Below are 23,936 nucleotides of genomic sequence, written 5' to 3' on the forward strand. Positions count from 1 at the left end.
AGTTTCCAAGTAAATGCCTCCATCCAGCGAGATTAACCCAAATTTCTTTGTTCATAGTTCTGAATGTAAAGAATACTGCAGAGTAAATTTGTAAACTCCAAGAAATTTCACTATCTAATATTTCTGATAAAATTGTCTTTTAAACAATCATAAAACATGACTGTATATATGGTCATGTTTTATTTTCTTGGAGTACCTCTAAATTAGGAAATATTTTAATTTTCTTCATAACTTATTATTTTCTGGGCAGATAGAAATATTTTTCTTGGGCAGATTTTCCTTTTTCTTCTTTGCCTCTTCAGTCCAGATGACTTTTTCTCCCCTCTCCTCCTGGCCAGGTTTTCCCTTGGAAGAGTCTGGTGGGGAGGATGAAGAAGTAAGCCTGAAAGAGTGCCAGGAGATCTCTTTTAAAGATAAAAATGCGATGGCACTTTTAGATGGAAGGAATAGTTTTGTTAATTATGAGCCTTTCAGCTTTATTTAATCACCCCATATTCTGAGCCAGTTTTTAAAACTCTGTATTTATCATTTTAACTGAAGGTCCGAGGAGTCCCTCTTTTGACAATGTAAGTGTGGGCGAAAGAACGATTATTTGAAACACGTAGGCAAGTTTCACCTGCCAAGGTGTGTGCTCCACCCTCACGTCACATTTAAATGCATTTGCACAAAGTCTGTTTCTAAACAAAACATATATTACTAACTTTGGCAGTATTTTGCCTATATGGAAAAGTTATTTGTTGAAATACTTACTTAAGGAAAAAAAGTCCCCTTGGTCCGCAGGCTTAAAGCAGTGAAATGGAATTGTGTGAGATCCTTTGGAATCTCCCCAGGGGAACGGCGTTCTTCCTTCCTGGGGTCCAGGAGGTGGGGTGAAGGGTTGGAAAGCGCACCCCCTAGCTGTGGAATGCCCAGCTCCGTGAGTGAATTCTTTTCTCTGTGCCCTCATCTCCCTTGTCTGTCTGGGAGGCAAAGCTAGATAAGGTCTCAGAGGGTGGAGAGGTGCGGGCTGGCCCAGCACACACCAACACTGGGATCTTGCAAGATCTCTCTCTTAGCACGAAGAATTTTCCAAAGAACATTTTCAAAAACTCAGAAATTCTAGAGAGTATTTGAACATTCAAGACGAGGATTCTGTAGGGGAAGACGAGGAACTAGTAAGGATTCAATCAGTAAAACCATGTGTAGACACAGTGTACATTACATGCAGTCAGTCTTCAATTTCAGCAGGGTTGTTTTCCAAACGTTCATTTGAAAAATATTTCAGAGTGTACTTTTTCCTCATTAGACATAAAGCTGTGCGCGGGACGCCTTCAGGCAAACAGAACCTGATTAACCCCTGCTGTACCTGAAAAGCACTTCAGGCCATCTGGACGGCCAGTTGCCGTTCCTAATATTCTTCCCCACTGTTCACATAAACAATTGAAATTCCAGTATCTGTGGACCAGCCTCATCTCCTGGCGAACATCTCCCAACTAGAGAATGTGGCATAAACATTTTTATGAGGCCACGTCTCTTGAAATTGGAGTTTAGAGATTCACGTATTAGCTGTAAAACTACAGTAACATGGAAATGAGTAATGGTGTCTAAGAATGAGTCAGCAGCCCTTCCTCAACATATCAAAGCAATAACAGAAGCGTATTACAATTCTGTAGCGCCTTAAACTTTGATGTGTTTATAATTTCTGCCTGTTTTCGTTTTGAAACTCTGAGACCCAGGCATTCTTATTTACTTTGTGCGAGAGCTTAGGCAGAATGCTTCGAAATGAACAGTGCGATGGGACCTGGTATCCTGAGGGGAGTCGGGGGAGGCTGTGAGAACGATGGGCTCTTTGGGCCTCTTAGGGGAGGCAGGTGGAGTGAATAATTCAGAAGAGTGGACGGTAGAAAGGAGGAACGTATCATGATAGTCCTCCCTCATAATCCCAAAGTGGGAGCTGGCTGGTTATGGTAACGCTAGGTTGAAGGAGAGAAGAAGGGAGAGGGTAAGGAAATCTTTGCCTTTCAAGTCATCGTCTTCCCAGTCAGGGTTACCCCCTGGTATCTTAGACATATTCCTCCATAAAAGCACTGATAACCTAGGGTTAGATCCCACATTTGAGAGTCATTATGGGTTAAAAAGCTTTTACAGGCAGAGCTGGGAACCATATATACCATTAGAACTTGAAACAAATTTTCCTGTATGAATAAACAGCCATTTACCAGCAGTCTTTTGGAACGTGCTCCATTTTAAAACTGGTTCTGCCTGAGTGAGCCTGAGAAGAGACCAGTAAAACGCCGGATTCTCATGGTGGACATGGGGCTTTGTTTCCTTTGGAACTCAGCGGACTGTTGTACTTTTTTGTATACCTAGGGGTCAGTCTCAACTGTGTGTTTCTTAGACACAAAATACAATTTCTAAGTTTGCCAGGTTTATGGTTTTTATGAACACGAGTTTTCCTATCTGAGGAACTTTAAACACTTATGAAAATAATTATGACACTCATGGGGTCACTTTAGAATACAAAAAACAGATGGTAAGAGGTTCGTTGACATGACCAGCTGACCTGCTGCGAGATACTGAACACTTTAATTTATTTTTCTTCCTCCATGATCGTACTTCTGAACATCTTGAAAGACATCCAAGGAAACTTTTTCTTCTAATTATTTCCAACTACTTCTTGGAAGTTCATTCAGACTTACAATTAAACAAATCATCCATGCTTTTGGAGCACCAATTTAAACATCAAATGTTTACAGTTTTATATGGAAAGAGGATTAATTATCTCTCCCTGCCACCAGGCTTTACCCTTAAATGCAAGCTATTTAGTTTTCTTGTACACTGAGCAGTTGCTCAGTAAATGGGTTAAATAATATGGTATCTTGGTTCAGAAAAATGTGGTTCCCAAATGAAGCATTTAGAGAAAATGATGAGCATTTTCTAATTTTGGATTTATTTATAACAAATTGAGGACTTACATTCTGAATGATTTTTATTTTAACAGATCAGTGCCATGTTCAGGAAGAAAATATTGGAGATGTGTAGGCATCTCTGAAAGTTCTTCACATTTATTCACATTTATTACATCTTTTATCTCCCACTCTTGCATCCCCAAGCTTTCTACTTTCACTGATTTACTAGTTTTTCACTTTATCAGATAGAACATTTTCAACTGCGAGGAAGACTGTTACTCAAATTTGCTAACAGAAAAAGAAATTACTGAACTACTCTTGAGGAAATGTGCCCTTTAAGCATTATTGACTCAGTGACTCAGGAACATCACTGAAGATTTCATTTCTCCCCACCTTTCTGCTCCATATCTTTCTTGGCTTCTTCCTCAGGTAGGTTCCCCTAAATGGTCACAAGATGGCTGCTAACCACAAATGGATTAACAGGTTCCCTTGTCCAAATGCACCAGGAGAAAGAAGGGAACCTCTCCCCAGCCATGGAATATAAGTCCCTTCTTCCAAACTGATGAGACCACTTACATCATGGAGAGCAGTAACAAGACTAAGAATGCCATGCACCAATTGGCTTATTAATCAGGATCCATTGGTGGAGTTGGGGATGGGATCGGTTGCACCTATACCACATGACTGTGAGTAGAAAGGACAAGGACGTGGATACCTCAATAAAACAATTGTTGGGAAGGAAAAAGTGGAGCATAGATACTGGGATACCAACAATGCCCATGATAGTGGGACCATTGTACTTAATTGTCACAGCCTTGTTTCTAAATAAAACATAGTTCTGAGTATAATCTTTCCATCCCTGGCTCTTATCCCTACATACTAATGCAGACTGTCCGTACTTCTACAAATTTCCTCAAGTTATTTCTTGGCACCTTGGAGGGAGGGGGAGAATGTCTCAAATTATGAACAGTTGTGGTATTGTCTTCATCTTCTGACCTAAGTTGCTGAGGTCTCCTTGACTGGAAGTTGCCTGCAAACCAGCCAACCCTGTCATCCAGAATCACTGAAGCACAGGGGCCACCCTGTCCCAGTTGGTGCTTTGTTCTTTGGAGCATGTGCCAGAGTCATACTATATTCTGTGCAGAATTGGGGCAGATTCTTCTAACATCTTTTGCAATTTAAAGTGGAAATTACTCTGTTAGAAAATACTTTATGGCATTCTTTTATCTTTAGAACTTAAACATAAACTATTGAGATGAGGCCTGAGGACAGTAGATCAACAACTGAGGATGGCTTCCAGGCTTCTGACTTGGACAGCTGGGTGGAACTAGGCTATAACCGGAAGAATAGGCTTTTGTGGTATTTAGCACCCAAGTTACATAGATCAATGTAGGCAATTTTGGAACCTATTTATCGTTTATAACGTTGTGTCTATGGGGAAATGAGTCTTCCTTCCACCTTGGCAGCACTCTGGATGAAAGAGACAAGTTATATAAATCAAAACAGGCATACAATGTGGAAAAATTGTATTAAAAGTGCCAGATGTTTCACTTTCTACAGTCCAGTGGAGTTGTGGTTGTCAGAAGTAAGCCAATATATTCAGACTGGAATATTCCCAAGAGAAAAAAGTTTAGGAACAAGGGTGAACTTGGCCTTCTTCTCAACAAGCTACAATCACCACGAGATAACACTGGCTTTCCTCTTAAAGGGCTTCTGTGTCTGGCTATGTCCCGCTGAATCTCTTGTTACTCCTCCATCCCATACACCCTCTGCTACGTCTGTCCATTCACTGCTTACTTGTGTCTGTTTGTCATCTTGCCCCATTCCTGAAATGCCCTTCTTCTCTGCTTGGGGCAGAACTGTACCCTCCAGATCACCAATAAACCTAGTATCTTTACCCCTCTCTGTGCTCACCTAAGCCATAACTAGGTGCTAATTTTAGACATTGGAAAGATCTAGTCCTAAATATCTCATGTTGCTTATGAGAAAATTGAGGCACAGAGAGAGTCGGTGTCACCACCAAATTTGCTCAGCAAATTAGTGTCCAAGACTGAACTAGAATTAAGATATCTTGTCTTCTAGCCCAGTGTATTTACCATCATAGAAACTGCATTTATCAAATCCTTTAGTTTTTCCACAAAGAGGGTAGGTAGTAGATACACACATACACACAATTTTTTTTAAACTGATGAGCAATAGGAAAGATGGGATTTTAAATTGATTTGCTGTATTAGTCTGTTTGGATCTGGGAATGCCAACCATTTAAATCTTGCATGAAAATCAAGCCTGTTTAAATATAATTAGGACTGGGTTTGTATCACTTTTGGTTACCTAACTACTAAGACTTCAGGATACTAGCATCCCCAAATATGTGATCACCAGACATCTAAAATCTTGTATTGCTGTAAACATGACTTTTTAAAAGAATTTCCACATGTGACTTTATGAATATCTAGTCCTTGACTAAAGATCAGCACTAAGAAAGCTGTTTGTTTCTATTATCTGTTCAACCAAGTATTTGTGTTTTCAGCAAACTTATAAGAGACAGCATTATGTTATCTTAATGTGACACTGAAATGGGATTTGGGCAGAATAGACTTCTGTTTGTAACACACAGTCTAACATTATAAAGTATCTCAGGAAAGGGTAGTTTGAAGCACAGATTTCAGTGACAACCTCCCATAGTGTCATTAATTTTCCTTGTTCATAGCGGTCTAGTTTTCCCTGCTTGCAACAGATGTGTCTAAACAATGTGTTTTGTTAACTCAAGCAGAAATATTTTCCCTTGCTAAATCACCTAATATCACCTGGTTTTCCTTATGCATAAGGAGTGTATGCTGCTTGGGAACATTTAGAGAAGCTGACTTCAAATGCATGGAGAGACAGGAAGCAGTGAAAAGCACAACTGACCCTCCTTTAAAACTAAAGGTGATATTAAATCCACCAAGAATAACAAGTAAAAACACTATTTATTGCTGTCGAGTGCTACCTGCCCCTTGAAAAGGTTTTGTGGTCAATCAGCAGGGATAAAAGTTTTCAAGACCTCTTGTTTATTTGTGAGATGTGTGTCTAAAGAGCCATAAAGAGAGGAAGTATTTGAAGACTGACTTGTGTACAAGAGTGGCTAAAATACTGACGTACAAATTGGTCTTTCCAATTAGATTCTACAAGCGTACTTGTTCTTTTTTCAGCTGGTTGCTGTTGGGTATGGGTATCAGCAGGGAGGCTCCCTGCCCACATACTGAGATGTCCTGGTGCTTCCATACCTGCTGAATGTGAGCCTCACTGCATTCTGTACCTGCCAAGAGAGGACATAAAGCATTGGCTGCCCTTCCTGTAACTTTCCTAAAAACAAAACAAAGCAATTATCATGGGAGCATTAAACACCAGAACACCTTCTAGACAAAGTGCAAAATGATTTGGTTCTTTATGAGTGCCTCAAATATTTTTCAACTCCCTGTAGTCTAGTTCCAAAAAGGAATTATGGTTTTTCTCTGAGAGCCAACAGTTCCCTTTGTAAATTTCTGGATTTTTTTTTTGGTGTTATTTTGAGTTCTTCTACAATAAAATTTAATGATCCATTTGAGAAATTGAACCCGTATTGAGCATAGTTTCTATTATTGGGTCGTTGGAGGAGATTCTTGAGTGCTAAACTCTTCTTTGATCTGCTGGGACTCACGGGTTTCCATGGAGTCTGGCTGGCTCATGACCAAGTAAGAGTTCAGCATTCCTGTCAGCTGGGGTGCTGTGTTCCTAATCAGGTCTGACCTGAAATACTTGGACAAAGGACTTTAAAATCAGAATGCTTTATCCGTAATCCTGAAAATAAGTTGATTGTTTGGAGGGGAAGAATGTGGTAAAGGTTTAAAACCCTGTATTTCTTTCACATATGTGCATTTTGATTTGTTTCTGGAAAAATATTTTAGTCTTTTGAGGACCAGTCCTCCTATTTTGTACAAAGTGATACCAAACAGAATGTCTTATTTGACCTTAAATGAAGATCAAATGAGAGTCAATTTATTGTGACCAATCTATTTCATACATCTGGCAGTGATCTTTTTATTTCATGGCAGCAATGACTCAAAGCAATTGTTAATCCTAATTTATTTTTAAACATTTTAACTTCATCCTTCTTTGCAGAGCTTCTTTGTGTCTCCCCCACGTAGTTTTGTAGAATGGCTAAAATAAGATCACTGTAAATACTGACATTCATTTTTTAAAGTCAGACATTTGCACAGCTACACTGTGGATTCAGGAAAGACAAAGGGAGACTTCTGACTGAGAGCTGGCCCTCAAATAGAGGGGGATGGGAGCCTGCAAGGCGCAGAACTGTAGTGAGCTGGGATGTGTTGTTATTGTACAAAATGAGTAGGTGCAAAGAGAAAAAAATATGACTTTGGCCTGGGTGGGCGGCGGTTGAAGAGGCATCTGAGATGGCGTTTGTGCTCCTACAGAGGACATTCTCCAACCTACTTCGATGTCTGACTCCCTTGCAATTACTTCTGCTTGAGTCCACAAGGCCTTAGTTAAGAGGAGAATTAACTCTTTAGCTACGATGTCCTTTGGGGAAAATCTTTAGCTAAATCCCTTTGAACACTTTGCTTGATGTCAAAGTTACTTGAACTATTCATTTAGATCTTTTCAGTGAAGCAGTTGAAAAGAATGATTCTTAACAGTCAGCCGGGTTCTTACCAAAGGTGTTCCTCCTGTTGACGTGGCGCTAACCCGGATTTTGACCTTAAAATGTATTTCTAATTTCCTTTTGAAACCATTCCTGAGGTTACTAAGGGATTTTTGTATTTAAGGAAAGACATAGCTTTATTAATTTTTATCCCTGCTCCCTCAGTGAAATACATGTTTATTTTTCTTCATAAACCCCATGGATTTTTGATAGAAACATCAAGAAAAAAAATCATCAAGAGAGAAATTTTATATAATGTTTTCACATGTGCTTACGTTTTCAAAGTAAATAAACAATGAGGAATCAATTTTCAAAGATCAGTAATGTTGGTGGTGCTTTTCTAATAAAAAAATTGAATTAAGTGGGTTCACTTTTCATAGCCTCTTGCTAACTTATTTCATTGACTTTATAAGGAATACGATCCATTTTATCATATTTTTAAAGACGTGTATAAGATAAATGTTGGGTTTCTAATGAAGAATAAACCCAGGAGCAAAGCACAGAGCCGGAAGAATAGTACAGAAAGGCAACATTGAGGAGCTGAGCGGGACACCACTGAGAGCTACACAGACCTGCTTCTTACTCTCCCAGACCCCCCAGGACCAGGGCCCCCTTGGAGTTATACAACATGTCAGTCCTGGAGCTAAGGGTTATAAAAATTTTTTTCACATTTTTGGGTTCATTCAGCAAACTTTGGGGTTCCCTAATTATCCTAGGATTGATAGGGAAACCCTGGACCACACAGTATTCATAGTTAAGGAGCCTATGTATTGTTGACCCCAAATAGTAACCCATTTGGCCGAGGCAAAGGGCACAATGTCACAGCCCCTGTGTTGCTGCTTTCACCCCCCTCTTAAAGCATGCTCCTTTAAACAGGAGAAGGCAGAGCCATTATGGGTAAGAAAGAAGCAAAGCCCCAGTCTGTTGAGAAGTTTGTCGAGTCAGGAGTCTTCCCCCATCTCATCTACTCAGTCTTGCATGTAGTTGGCACTTAAGGACAGGCACCATATACCAGGCACTGGACCGGGTGCTGAGGATACAGTGGTGAACATGGAAGTGACACCTGCAGGAAGCTAGTGGAGCTGCTGGAGCTGAAAGATAATTGTGAAGGCCATCGTAAGAGTATAATTATACATTGTGGTGAGTGCTATGTATGGAGAGAACAGGGGACTCTTAAGGGAGTGGATTTTCATTGGCAGGAAGGCCTAGTTGGACGAGAATGAATGAAAGAATGAGCGAGAGGCTAGAGGCTGGTGAGCAATGGGCAAGTAGCAGTGAGATGGGGCTGGAGAGGCAGGCGAGGTTTGTATAATGCATGGGGTTGCAGGCCATGTTGAGGAGGCTGGCTTTTGTTTTAAGCAGAGGAGTGATGTAATCCAGTTTAGTTTTTTGAGGGTTTGCTCTTTTGGAAAAGAATGAATGGCAGATAAGAGTGGAAAGGGGATAAGCAATTAGGTGGCTTTTCAACAGGCTGGTCAAGAACTGATAGTCCCTTGAACCAATAGGATCCCTGATATTAAAGAAATTATCCTCCAGGGCACACAAACGATGTGCAGATGTTGTCCTGGAACCACTATTTAAATAATGGGGTAAAAAAGCATGCATGAGAGCAGAAGTCTTCAACCCTTAACTAACTCACCATTTATAAGTGGTGCAAGGACTCCCTCTACCTGGGGTGTCTCTGTACCGTGGAGAAAACGAGAGCCTGATTCCAGCGCTGCCCACAGGAATAAAGCCATGTTACCAGGTGCTTTGCAGTACTATACAGATTCTAGAAATGGCTGCTGCCGCCTCTGCTCTCCCCTTTGTTCCTTGAAGTTCCCCGGGAAAGCCAGAGGGCATTTATAGTGTTTGTTTGTGGAGATGAGTGAACATTAAAATTAAGGATAATTTTACAATTGTCTTAGAAGTTGAACCCTTTGAAAAGACTAATTAGATCATCTAAAAGATCACTGTAACTATAAGTCTGTATTAAATTGAGGCAATATTTCACAAATAGTAGTAGCATTTAGGTGAAATAAGAGAATACAGAAAATTTTAAATCATTATTGCTTTGACACGTGTGTAATATAATCAGTATAAACTATTTAATATGTAAATAAAAGTAGTAAATTATTATTTACATATAATGTACATACATTAAATTGACAATAACATGTAAGACATATTTGAGGAATGGTTTCAGTTATTTTAAGTATTACTAAAGCATTGATGTATAATTTCTTCAGCTATTTGTTAATGTGCTATGATTTTTTCCTTTGAATGTTATGATAGAAAATCATATCAAAGACTTTAGAATTAGAAGGAATTTTAAAAGATGAATAGGTATAAAACTCCTTTTTCTTTTTATAGAAGTAAATGACATAAAAACATTCCCTTATCATGGACTCAAAAAAAAAAAAATCCCACTCTACCCCTCTCCAAAAGAGAAATACAGGAACAGCCCAGAGTGAGTCAATTTTTAGTTGATAATTCAAAGAATGAAAAAGAGGAAAAGGTGATTATTTATTGTTTTCTTTGTAGATGTTGAATTTCCTGTCCACACAGGTAACTTTGGCATGGAAGAGGGGCGAGAATGCCTCACGTTTCCAGTTTGGGTGGGAAGAAAGCATGTTGAGAGAGAAAAAGGAGGATAACTGGTCCCTTCTGCTGGCTTCCCTTCTCCTTTAGTATTTCTGCAGGTAGACTCACAGCATGCGTGTCTGCTTCTAACTAGCAGGGAATAAATAATTCAGCATTTTCTGCTACGTATCAACTCTCTGCTTATTTTCCCCCTCAAATTACATACTCTGGCAAGATTTCTTACTTGTTAAAGCATTTAATTATTGTGTTTGGCAGTCATGGTTGGCTGCATTATATAAACAAATGCCTACTTCAAACATCGAAACTGATTTTTTTTCAAAGCCTGCCAGAAAGCGAGACTATTTGATGTGCAGTTCGAATGCTCTATTTCTGATTATATAATTTAGGTCTGGGAATAGGATTTTGGCATTTGTCTGCAGCCCTTATGCCATAGAAAATTAACCTTTAGCATCCTCTTTAAAAAGGGCAAATCATCATGGATACAAGTTCCAAAAGCATTATTAAAGTAAGCGCCATTCCATTAAAGGATCCTTTTATCTTCAAGCATATGCAGATTTGTGCGGTACTGCATTATTTTTAAACATTCTGTGTCATCTGTGACCTCTGCTCCCCATTCTAGTCAGTGTTTAGATGAAGAGCTTGATAAACAAAGCTAATTTTCTTCTGCCTGTCTGTAGCCACTGCTTGTGATTGGATGCTGAAATATATTCAAGAACACTTCTCAGGGCACCAGACTCATTCAAAGCATGTATACACCTGTAGTCAAGTAAAACTCAGGTAAACCAAAGCCCTTAATCATTTTTCCCCCTAAATTCAGTTTCTAGAAGAAACCCTCTCTACACTACAAAGTAGTTAGACATGAAGAATTCATTTAAGGAAAACAGGTAAACTTCCTGAAGTGTGTTGGGCTATGGGTCTCCATTAAACCCACTCCACCATCTTTTCTTCCGAGTCTGATGTGGTGCCCCTTAGACAGTTGACCCTGAGGCAGAGCAAGCATCTGAATCATCAGAGGAAGATGAAATCATGGTTTGGATACAGTACTTACTGAGGTGGGAGCTTGTATGACCCAGTTTACAAAAAAAATTAATAAATAAGTTAACAAGGGTTGAAAGAGGTTCTTACTGTTAACCCTAAAGTGACCAGAAAGTTCATTTGGGCAGAACTTCTCATCTCTTGAAGAACCGAGGTCATTGCGATTTTAGTTAGTAACAAAGGTGGAATTAATGACCTCAGAGGCCAAGGCTGCTTCCCCAACTCCTAGGATTTGCTTGCTCCCGGAAAGTTCTAGAAGCTCATCTGAGAATGATATCCACCAAAATGAATGGTGGAGAGATGGCTGGGTTCAAACTCTCATTACAGATTATCATACAACCATGTTTATGGAACCTGGGTTTCACTTTTATTTCGAATTGCATGATGCCAGATCATACTTCCTTTCCTAGAAAATGTATGCACAAATTGGCAACTGTTCCCTATTTGGAAATGTAGTGGGGATCCCAAAACTTCTGTATGAATTGATGACGTGGCCTTGCTGAGAAATACTTAATAATCACGGGCAACCTTTGGAGAGCTTACCACGTGCTGGCAGGCAGTGCAGGGTAAGTGCTTTGTAGGCGCTTTATGATTTCCCTGATGCCAACCCCCCGCCCCCACCGCCCCCGAGAACAGCTCCTGACAGCTCTTCCTGCTCGTTCTTGTCCCCTTCACTCCACTTTCCATTATGTGCTTTGGGAACTTGCCTAAGGTCACACAGCTCCTAAGTGGCGGAAGCAGGACTCACACACAGATCTGTCCAGCACCACAGTGCCTGCCTGTGACGTGCGCACTTTCTCCAGGGCCTGTTCTCACACAGGCTCCTGTGTTCTTGCTCCTTTTCTTCTTTCTTTCATGCTTTCCAGGTTGGGGTGGGGGACTGGGAGAAAGGAGGTCTTACCCAATAACTTCATCTTTCAGTTTTTTATGTTTCTAATATATTAGGGGTCTTTTTCTCTCTCTGCAGAATTCATCTGTATTCTGTTTAACTTTGGTGACATGCTAGAGCAAATTATTCGGCCCTTCAGAGCCCCAGTTTCCTCATCTGTAAAGTGGGTATAACAGTACTTATCCTGCAAGGTGGCTTTATGTAAAGCATCTAGCCTGGTGCTGGGGTACCCTCTAAGATAGTTGTATTTTAGCCTCTTTGTCTTTGATGATAAAACTTATTTCCCTTACTGGAAAATGAAGCACAGGGATTAATTTAAATCTAAGATGCTAAAATTAAGTAGCCAGAATGAACCTACATAAATATTTCTTGCAGATATCATGAGTTAAAAAAAACCCTATAAGACATAGATGAATCGAGTAAAACCTAGTTAAGTTACTAACCACAGGATATAATACAAAAGAAAAAATCTCTAAGATTTAGACCACATGCCATAAAAAATGCGTATGTCAACAAACTACCAATGAATTAAAGAATTATGAATTTTCAGTAGCATGGTTTCAGCTACATAGGGGAAAACTTTGTCGAAAGAAATGAAAATTGAAAAGGGAAAGATGGGAAATGTGTTTATATAGAATTTAAAACCTCTTAAAACTAAAGCAGCACAAAAGCAACAAAATGGGAAAATATACATAGCCAAAATTAAAGACTTGGTAGCACACAGATGGATTTATACAAATGTCAGCATGGTATCAGATTATAACTAAATAAGCAGTCCACGGGTACATTCAGCCATTTCACCCAAAATAAGACAAATAGAACACCAAATCTGTACATTTTACTTCAGTAAACTTTAAAATGAACTTTACACCTACCAAGTCAAAGGCCAGATCTGGAAAGATTGTAGGGAAAACAGATATACTCATGAATTATTGCTGATGATGTTTATTGATTCAGTCTTTTTGGATAAAACCCGGCAGTGCACAGTAAGAATTATCAAAGTCTCGCTTTTTGAACCTGCAGTGCTCTTCCTGGGAGTTTATCCTGAGGATAGCATCAGATAAACACTCATTGAGCAACTGCCGTGTTAGAAGCTGTGAGAAGCAGAGATGCAGGAGATAGATGCTAATCTGAAGGAGCAACTAATGCAGTTTAAAGGCACTAAAATAGTACCTGTTCAAAAATGTTTTCAAAGGATTAATTATAATGGGGGGAAAATACAGGGTAGTTTAAGTGTCTGAAAATGGGAGAGTCATCATTTCCCTGAATCACCCACCACCCCACAACCGAAACTCCTCTGCTATTTCACATGTACCTCTCTGAGCCCAGAGTCTGAGCCCCTCCCTGACTCCCCTCTCTCCTCACCCCCAAGCCCATTGGATCTGTTCCCAAGCCATGTGCATCCCGACTCCAGCTGCCTTTACCCAGGCTGCCATCCTCTCTTTCCTAGTTGCTCTTTATCTCCTTACTTGCCTTCTTACTTCCTCCAACTTCATTTAGTGTCTTCTTTTCCAAACGCAGATCTGATCGTGGTACTTCTCAACTTCAAACCTTTCAAAACCCTGTTGTTGCTTCAGGATAAAGTCAAACTCTGTTAAGATATATAAGGCTTTTCATGGCCTGGTCCCTGCTTACCTCTAAAGTCTTGTCTCTTGTTTCTCCCCCTCTTTACACACACACACACACACACACACACACACACACACACACACACACACACACACAGTAGTTTCTGCCTCACTGCATTGCCTACAGTTCCCCTAATAGGCACACTCTGTTCCTGCTCCTCACCCGATCCTGGAACTCCAGGGTGGCTGACTCCTATTTATTTCTCTTTGTTCTTCTGGATTCCCATCAGATATCATCTCCTCTAGGGACATCTGAATGATATAGGCCCCTTATGACCGAAACAGACGCAGGCTAGGTGAGGAGGCCCGCCTGTGCTCACAGCACTGACTACCCCTCATGTAGAATGGTGTCTTTGTTGAGAAGGAACTTCTGAAAATTCTGAAAACTCCTATCTGAACAGTCTGTTTCCCATTTAACTTGAGGCAAAATATCATCCCGCTTAATCTTTATAGGGTTAGTTGTAATACTACCTTTTATACTGTTTTATTGATAGTGGTAAGCACAACCATTTAAAATTATGTATAAGGATTGTATTTCTTCCCTCACTTCCTTGCTATCTGCAGAAACAAGAACAGATTTCTAGGACTGCCAGATTTAGGAGCTTTCAACAACCACAGCAAAAGAGGGAGGAGAGCGGGACATACCTCCAGTGGAATTAAGGGGGAGGTTCAGACCACCGGGAGGTAAAAGGGAGGTCACCCAAGATGGAGCTGACCTGGTTAAAGGTGCCTCTCTCTGAGACTGCCCAAGTCCCATTAACTGGAAAGTCCAGTTCGTCAACTCTTCATCAATTAAAAGCCTAATATCAAATGTTTTCAGCACGAGTAAGAAGGACAACCTTATAAGGTCTTTTCAATGTGTTCCCTTGTCTTTAATGTCAGTAGTATTTTGTGACCCTTTAAATGTGGTTATGAGTATTATCTGATACTTAAAGACCAAATGTGGCACACAAAAAAAAGGCGAATATATTTTCTTACTTTTTCTAGTCAAATATTTTAAAACTGCTTCCAATGAATGCCTAAATTGAGGGGTGCCTGAACAAGCTTTAATAATTCTATAAAGTGAGCATGGAGACATCTAACTCCTTATGCCATTAATAACTCTACGTATGTAAAGAGGAATTATTTTTTTAACAGAAATAATCCATGTTAACTTCAGATGCCATAGTAAGCAGAAGTTTTTATGTTAGGTTCAGCCTGAATTACCATCTTGACCCAATCTAACTGATGTAAGTGGTAGGAATTAATTTTGTGCAGACAGGGATAAAGACTAAGCCAGGTCAATCAGCGCCTTGTAATTAATCCACATACTCTTTTTAAGAGAGAGAGAAATGCTGGCACATTCTCTGGTTTAAGGTTATGCACCAATCCAATATAGAGTTCTACAATTTTATAGGGTTCAAATTTCAGGGTAGAATTACAATTAACAAAGGTTTTGCTATAGCAGATGGTTATTTCCAACTGCCAAGTGTTGGGGCTTTCTTAGGAATCTGTTCTAACCATCTACGGGTAAATGTCTGAGTATATGAATTAAAGACAAAACATTTAGGTGCCTTTTAAATATGGTTTGAAAACCTGGACTTTTTCCTACTAGGTTAATACTGATACTGCAGTTTTTTAAGCCTGAAGTCTCTGAGTACCAATTAATTATAAATTGGAAATCAGTCTAGACATATCACCTTTCATTTCTGAGAAAATAGATAATAAATCCCAGAAAAAAGGACAAAAATATTAATAATTTTCTAAGCCAACATGTTAAACACATTCTTATGAAACTGCATATATTAGTGAAGGTGCCACACTAATGGATGGCAGCCCTGTCCTACTTTGACGTAGAGGAGAAAAAATACACGTGGAAATCATTTTTGCTGCACATTAAGGGTTTGGCATGAGAAGGCTCCATTGCCTTTTCTTTTTTTTTTTAATCATATTAAGATTTTTCTTCCAACTGATAATTTTTTAAACATTTTTATTGATTTATAATCATTTTACAATGCTGTGTCAAATTCTAGTGTTCAGCACAATTTTTCAGCCATGCATGGACATATACACACTCATTACCACATTTTTTCCTCTGTGATTCCCTGTGCTATACAGTATAATCTTGTTTATCTATTCTACAATTTTGAAATCCTAGTCTATCCCTTCCCACCCTCCGCCCTGCTGGCAACCACAAGTCTGTATTCTATGTCTATGAGTCTATTTCTGTCCTGTATTTACACTTTGTTTTTTTTGTTTGTTTGTTTGTTTTTGTTTTTGTTTTTTAGATTCCACATATGAGCAATCTCTTATGATATTTTTCTTTCTCTTTCAAAAATCAAAATCCATTGCCTTTTCTTTATTTGAGTTGTTGTGTTTTTTTAAATAATGTGCACATTTAACAGCTTTTAATATATTTTAACCTAGGTTTTAATCTTAAAATAAATACCAAGCTGCAAAGAGATGCTTAGTCATTTGTTAAACTACTGAGTTTTGTGGCTACTTTCAGAAATATTGATAGGATTTCTAGGAGCACAGAAGATGTGAATCTTAAAATGAAATAGGAGGCAAATATAGGCAGCTCACTTTCCACCACAACGTTGTCTTTGAAGAATCCATATAATAAAGTAGGTGGCATAAAGTAGATCATGTTTTCCCATAGGAATGTTTTCATAATTATAAGCTACTTTCTTTACTAGACCTTTTACATCTAATTATAATAGCATGTTTGTAAACATTACAACTGTGATAGAAGTATCATGCACACTAATTATACCAAAGTCCCCTGTGCGCTATAGTTGTTCACTCATTCATTCAACAAATGCTCATTGAGTATGCACTGTGTGCCGGGCACTGTTCCAGGCTCTGGGGATTTGAAATGGGAAAAAAAATGGCTCCCTCACCCTCATCAATATTACAGAGTAGACTAGTGGGGAAGGAGATGACTAGAAACCAAATATCCACTGCAAATTATAAATGCTAGAAAGGAAAAATGCAAGCGTTGCCTTGAGGAGGTGATACCTGCGGAGAGCACTGACAGATCAGTAGTAGCTTTGGTGGAAGGTTGTTCATGGCAGAAAAGCAATGTGGGGAGACCATGACTCCCTGGAGAGACTTAGAGGAGAGTAATGGGACTGGAGTGGTGCAGTAGAGAAGGCCATGGGGTGAGCGAGGAGGCAGACACTGGACATGCAAGGTTTAGGAGAATATTATACTAGTGCAAATGACAGGTGAACAGGGTAAAGACAGAGAAAAGTAAGTGACATTTGAGAGAACATTAGGAAGTCAAAAACAAAAACAAAAACAAAAACTAGAGGTAGTAATGATCTGACTACCTGGAGTGAATGTGGAAAGGATGGCTCCAGAACATCAGGCTGTTACATCCACGCAGACGATGGTAGCATTCAGCTTCCTGTGAGATCTCGAAGCTGAGACATCAAGCAGTCACTTGTATATACTGGTCTGTTGCTCGGGTGTTTGGGCCAAAGATAAAAATAAGTGGGTGGTCCTGCAAAGGAAACTGGAAAGGAATGTCAATATAGTAGGAGGAAAACCAGGATAATAAGAGAGCATCGTGGTCCCCCAGGGAAGACAGTGCTTCAAGAAGAAGAGAGTGACCAGAGTGTCAGGTGCTGCCAAGCAGTTATAGGAGAAATAGGCTGATGAAGACCAGTGGGATTAAGCAGCACTGTGCTGCAGAGAGCTGTTTTGGTGGTTGGAGACGGTGAGGGGAAACTAGAGTGGAGGCAGTTGGGGCAGAGATGCAGATGAGGTACAGATGATTCATTTGTGAGGTTTACCCTTGATGAGAAGAGAGCTCCAACTGGAGGAGATGGACACAGGGAGAGTCAAGGGAACATCTTCTTCAACGGGCAAGTCTGAGCACATTTTCCTTCTCGTAGGGCGGATAGACAAGAGGTGCTTTTGACAGCTAATGAACATCTCTAGACAGTGGGACCCACTTGTGTATCTGAGACTCCAAATTCTATGTAAATTTACAGATACATTTTTCAGGGAATAATTGACATGAGCAGAAGCCACATGTGTGTTGATCTTCTCCCCGTGTGGGACCTCTACGATGCTGAGGACCGTATACATGGCACAGGGGGGTTAGGTTGTCAGGTTTGGTTGATTTCGGTACAGCATCCAGTTCAGAGCCATTCAGCCCAGACTGTGGTTATCACTTAGAGCATCATCATTTTCTTCTCATTCTCCTTTGCTTTAATACTTTGTAGAATTTCTTTCATGTTCCTCATGTCAAGGACTATGCCAGCACAAATAGCTCCATGTCCTTCAATTTCTTCTTGGCCTTGTGTTTTGTTTTGGTTTTTTTGTTTGGTTGTTTATTTGTTTTTAGTTTCTCTTTTTTAATGGCGGTCCTGGGGATTGAACCTAGGACCGTGTGCATGCTGAGCACGCACACTACCACTTAGCTGTACCCACCTCCCCTGCCTTGGCCTGGAATGCAGAATGGAACTCGGAGCAGCTAAGCAAGTGCTGCCTGGATCGGCCCAGCCATAATGATTTGATGTTCAGCCTCTCTGGCAGTGCATGAAGCACTTGCTGCCTCGCGGTGTTGTTCCAGCCTTGATATCTAGAAAGCCTGTAAACACAGACTCTCCTTTCCCTACAACTGACTCTTTCCCTAGTACACCTGCTTCGGAACCCTGCCCTGTGCAGGTCAAGGTCAAGGTCAGGCAGGGATAGCCTGCCTCCAAAAGCCCCAGATGCTAAGGCCCAGCCCGCACTTCTGAGGCCACCCAGCTACCTGCTTAGGGGGTGAGGCCTGAGCCCTGCATGGGAGGCCTGATGCCTGCAGGCCTGACTCTCTTGACAGAGCCCCTCACCTGTGGTCAAAGTCATCTTCAACTGAGTCAACTGGCAGAGTCAAAACTGCGTGTGGAATAAGGCTTAAAGTTGCTCACTGAGTCACCAAAAGGGCCAGCTGCATGACTGTAAACAGCCAATGGTGGCACAAAACAATTTGCTGTAAATCACCGAAGAAACACCAGTGGCCCACATTCAGTACAGCATCTGCCAGAAGTATCAATCTTCAGGAGTTATTTTGTTCCCCAAATGCCATGTGCAAGAGCTGATCCACCAGATGTTGGGGTTTAGGAGGAAAAGGCCACCAAGACCCTCTCCTCCCACCTCTGAACCAACTTGAGAATTTGAAACAAAGGAGACTGAACCCCCGCATTTACTACTGATAAAGGCAACATTGGAGATTGCGTCTTACATGTGCAGGCATCCTAATACTAAAGTCAGAATCAGGAGCCTTCCCACCAGTGGGCTGAGCAGGGGCCAGCCTCCCCATGCAGGAGCAGAGCTGTGTGCGCCCCATGCGTGGCACCACCAGGAGCACCACGCGCTCCCTGTTGGGAGCTTCTGCCAAAAAAAGCCAGAGAGTGGGGCTGAATCACCTCTGCCCAGTTTTCCCTTCCACATTTGCCAATCTAATTCCTGAGTCCTGCCCCCGGGAGAAATGTGTGCAGGACTCAAAGAGAGGCCCATAGCTCTGGGAACCCCACCCAGATGGAAAGAAACAGCAAGAGCCAGAGAAATTCTCCATGTAGCCAACCCTCCATCCCACAGCTCCTTCCTGAAGTTAATAGTAGGTGGTCAGATACTTGCTAGAGATGGAAGTCATTCTTAGTTCTGATGGCTCAGTGCATGTTTTAGCCATTGACAACCTTATCGTCACAGCTTGACGTGCATTTATACAATCGGTGTTTGCTGAGAGCCCGCTGTGTACCCAGGACCACATAGGTCCTAAGAGATTACAAAGAAGTGTGTGGCCCGATTTGGCCCTCATCCTCCATAGAAGGTGGGCGGGGACAGTACTTATGTTTCTGAAGTTTAGAGCATAGTCGGTAACTCAAAGTCACCATAGGTTAGAAGCAAACCTCCGTGAGCTGAACTTTGCCGTAGACCGTATTGGCCTTTACAAAGCCTTCAGCACGGCTGTGGTTTTCTAGATGTCCCGTCCAAAGAAGAGGTGTGTTTCCTTCCTCTGTGCATCCCTTTTCGTGAGCGGGGGGGAGAGCATCTTATAATCAGACTGATTGTGGGGAAGATGACCTCATGGGCTCGAGAGGGAGCTGTTTCCCTTTGCATCTGGTGAAGAGCACCCTCGGCCCTGGTGGCTCTTACCGGAAGCGCACGTGTAGGAACTGGAAAGGGTGGGGTTGACCTCCATGGGCAGGACATTGCTCTTCCTTCCCTTCCTGACCACGTTTCCCAGAGCGGTTATGGTCATTACTCAACTTCCTGTCGGGGAAAACCTTGGCTACTGAGCGTCCACCTGCTACAGCCAGCAAACTAAGGCAAAATGTTCCAGGCTGCCATGAAACCCACGCCTTGAGTTCACATGCAGACCGCTTTATAGTGGGATCTGGGGCCTAAGACATCTGAAGCAAAGATGGAGCCATTCTTTGTAGGGTGGAGGGGAACAGAAGCTGCTGCCTGGGCCATCACGTTCTGGGCCAAAACATTACAGGCGAGTGACATGTGGGGACTCCCAGGGGGCCTGGGATGGAGACAAGACAAGGTGGTGTCATGAGATGGCAGCTGCAGCTGGGGTGGCGCTGGGGATTGTGCAGGCAAGGGAGCCTCACGGGAGGATGACGGTATCAGGCCGCCCGACTGGTGTGGAGATGAGGGGTAGCCGTTGCTGGGTCTTCATCCAGCAGTCTGTGAGCTGGTCACACACTGTGCCAGCCACGGCGGTAATAAAGGTGGTGGTTCCTGACTTCAGGAAGCCCACAGACAAGTAAGTTCATTTCTTTATACCCTCCTTGGATCAGTTCCAGGCTGGCAGTGTAAGAAAACGTGGGGAGTAAGAGAAAATGCAGGTTCCTTGACACTGTCTTAGACCTGGGGGAGCAGTCACTTCAGGGCGAGCCCCAGGATCTGTATTTTACAGAATGTTTCTGATGCGCGGTCTGGGAGCAGCTGGCCCAGTGGGACAGACTTCGAGGGTTGTTGCAGTGGAGTGTGACAAGTGCTGTGACTGTACGGCTCGAAGGAGCCGTACTGATGTGGAACATTCACGTGGGGAGGGCCTGGGGAGGTTATTAGAAGTATCTGTTGGCTCCATTTACCTACTTTCTCACCCATCTCTGTCTCACCTTGGTGGCTGATAACAGCAGCTGTGCAGGGTCCTCAGTGTCTGAATAGGGGCACTTTGCTGTGCTTCTGGCCATGACTCCTGTGCCTCCCACCCTGGACTTCTGATGAGCCCACTGGGGACAGGTGCCTATTGTCTGTGGGGATCTCGGATACGTGGCAGCAGTAATGACAGAGCCTCAAAGAAGAGCTCCATCTGGGGGACATTAGTAGTTCTGTCTAGTCTTCAGAGAGCTAATCCTTTGCTTTCAGCATCACTGTGTTATCTCGGCCACCTCACCCTGAGGATGGGGCCAGGTGGCTTCTGCTCATCCTGATGGATCCTCTACTGGGATCCCTACTATCCTACATTCCCAGCCCACCCAGTCTCCTACAGCTGGACACAGAATTCCCATGAGAGGTCATCCAGGATAAATGCACAACCGTGTTCCCGCCTCCTGAGGAATTCCAAGTGCTTCTGGACCATCCTAAGATCCCTACTTAATCCCTTGCCTCTAAGCCAAGATCTGATCCCAGGTTTGAGTATCTGGCTCACCTGTTGCCTTGATGCCACCCCACTCCTACAGGGAGTACCCCCAGCAGAAGGCAGGTTCAGCCTGTCTTTGTGACTGTCGGGGTCCCAGTAACTGAGAGACTGCTGAAGGCCACTTTGCCCTTTTCCCTAAAGGGCAGGCAGCATTGCTCCCTGAGCAGGTCTCCCCTGAACCCCAGCAGAGCCCAGCTCGGACCTCTGTGGTGGAAGGGGCTGCCTGTGGCAGAGGGGCCCCAATCCAGTGAGGAAGGAGAGAGGTGCACTGCCAGGAGGAACAGGACATGTCCCTCTCAGCAAATGCTGCCCCTCCATGACCACACGCTGTGCCCCAGAGGTGTGCCTGGACCCCGTCTGAGGTTGGGGTGCAGAGTGTAGAGCCGACAGCTTCCTGCTCTTATACCATTTCAAATTCCCATCCTGCCTTTCGACCTTCCCTCCATCAGCCATGACACCAAAGTTTCCTGACATCTTGGAGAAGTCAAAATAAGGAGCAAAGGGGGGAAATTTCAACTAAATGAATATGTAAAATTCATAGGTAATGTGTAAATGTGTCCCCCAAACACTGCTGCTTTTTAGTGCAGTGTAGGCTTTTAAATATATATATATGGTGATGCGTATGGGGGGATTTGAAAAATTTGCCCACCTCCTGCAAAAACAACCTTGATCTTACTAGATAATTAGTGTAACTGAGGAAGAGAGGAAAAGGGTGAAGTCGGATAATGGATTATTCCATCAACCCCATCTGCATAACCCACAACAATCATAAGGACAATAAATAATATCAAAAGGCTCAGATTGCCTACAGGTGATTCAATCCTAGTACCACCCAGGCTGAATGAATGTAGCGTACAACTTTCTACTTCTTGCCCGTACCACAGCTTTAATACAGTCATGGGTCTCTAACCAATGTGCACCTGGCATCCTGACCAGTAGGGGGCGCTTGTGAGCAGAGAACCATATGCCCGGACGGTCCCACCTACTCAGTCTGAGGCAACTGCGGCTAGTTCAGCAGGAGAGAGAAAAATTAGGCCATCCGAATCAATTCCTTTTTAAAAAGTTTTTAAGTATTTACATGGTTGTGAATTTTTCTGAAAGTCCCTTAATCACTTTCCTCGTCTGCAAAAGCTGCTATAATTCTGTGAATTAGAAATACTTTTCATATATTGTAAGCAAATTCTGTTTATCTAGATGAATGGTTCTCTTTGGAAAAACAATTGCCCAAAAGCTGTGCCAATTCAAGAGAGAAAATAAGCTGGGAAAAGAGAAATAGATACACAGGTACATGCCCCCTACCTCCACACACACAGTCATTTTTAAATGTTGAAAAATTAGACTTTACTTCTTTAAGTAAAAAATGAAGAATCCAAATAAAGAATAAAGAATCCATATAAAGGAGGTTGGCACGTCTGTAATATTGACCATCTTCTTCTATTGATTGGCTCTGTTCATATCCCTCATTTTTGTTTTTGCTCTTGTCTGCTTTTGCTTATCTCACCCCACCCCACAACTTTCCCTGGGCCTCCGGAGGAAGGCCTGACAACGCAGGGATGAGCATGTGGGTGGAGGACGAGGGCGGCGGAACCGCCCAGACCTGTCTGCCTGGGGTGGAGCACCATTGCAGGTGGACCTGATCCTCCCACGGCGGCTGCCTGACAGGGCAGCCCCTCCCGGTCACCCAGCAGGGCCGCAGCTGCCTGGGGGGCATGCTGTCCACAACCATGGTGGGGGCTCTGGTCAGAGGATGGAGGAACCGAAGCTCTCCTCGAAGGGCAGAATCCAAACTTCTTGTTCCTCAGAGCCAAGCTGGAGTTCGGACTCAGGGTATGTGTGTGACTCTGCTATGACTGTATGACTTTCTTTTTCACAGGTTCAGGAAGGTGAAAATGATCTTACAAGCTTTTTCACCCCCTTCAAATAGAATCAACAAATCTAAAGTCTGCTTTTCTTCTCAGCTTATTATAAATTACGGCTAACTCACTCGTGGGAAGTTTCTTTTCTCTTTTCCTAATCAAAGACATAGGGAACTTTGGTGGTCACAGAGTAAAAGATCATTATCCCACCTTAATTTCCTTCATAAGCTTTTATTTTAAGACATAATCCTCATTCTGTGGTATGTGTATTTGACGAGTAAGACAGAAAAGATTTAGTGGCTTTTGGCAAATTCTAGTGTAAAAATCATAACACTATTTTACCTCTGGTATGGGATATGGTAAAAGTAGTTAGTTTCTGAGTTTCCCCACGAATTATTTTATTTTCTGTTACTATTGTTTTGAAGGAGCAACTGAACTCGTAACCAAAATATAGCTCTCCTGTTGACTTAGTTCAGAAGGTTATCATGGCCTCTTCTGACCTCATTCTGTTCTGTCTAGACCTTGGATTTCTTAAGGATACTTAGAAGGAAAGTCTTTGGTCTTGCTGATGATTGATCTATGAGAGAAGCAGGGCTAAGCCCAGAAGGAATCAACTCCCAGGAGTTTTCCGAGCTGGCCTGCTGCCGCTCCAAGTGCTTTATCTGCCCTAAGAGTTTCCTAAGCAGTAAATGCAAACTGTTCTTTCATTTCAACAAATACGTATTGGAAGCCAGAACGTGCCA

The 23,936-nt window shown here is 42.1% G+C and overlaps 1 protein-coding gene and 1 long non-coding RNA gene across 3 annotated transcripts in view; one reads left to right on the top strand and one right to left on the bottom strand.

Moving 5' to 3' along the window:
* The window catches only part of PLEKHG1 (pleckstrin homology and RhoGEF domain containing G1), a 211,015-nt gene that overhangs the window by 66,630 nt on the left and 120,449 nt on the right, over window positions 1–23,936 (top strand). The window contains exon 1 of one of the 2 annotated variants that reach the window (XM_031679958.2): window positions 22,960–23,164. The exons of the other annotated variant lie outside the window; for it this stretch is intronic. Within the exon in view, the coding sequence (XP_031535818.2) occupies window positions 23,047–23,164 (118 nt within the window). The 5' untranslated portion in view covers window positions 22,960–23,046. Of the gene's footprint in view, window positions 1–22,959; window positions 23,165–23,936 lie in introns of those variants that run through there. 2 annotated transcript variants of the gene reach the window in all.
* Window positions 5,869–14,031, bottom strand: LOC140697908 (uncharacterized). The gene is made up of 3 exons (XR_012075288.1): window positions 13,868–14,031; window positions 13,550–13,647; window positions 5,869–6,186 (listed from the first exon to the last, which is right to left on the bottom strand). It is a non-coding gene; the product is annotated as an uncharacterized lncRNA (long non-coding RNA).

The sequence above is a fragment of the Vicugna pacos genome, chromosome 8 (genome assembly GCF_048564905.1).
Source record: "Vicugna pacos chromosome 8, VicPac4, whole genome shotgun sequence".
NCBI lineage: Eukaryota > Metazoa > Chordata > Mammalia > Artiodactyla > Camelidae > Vicugna > Vicugna pacos.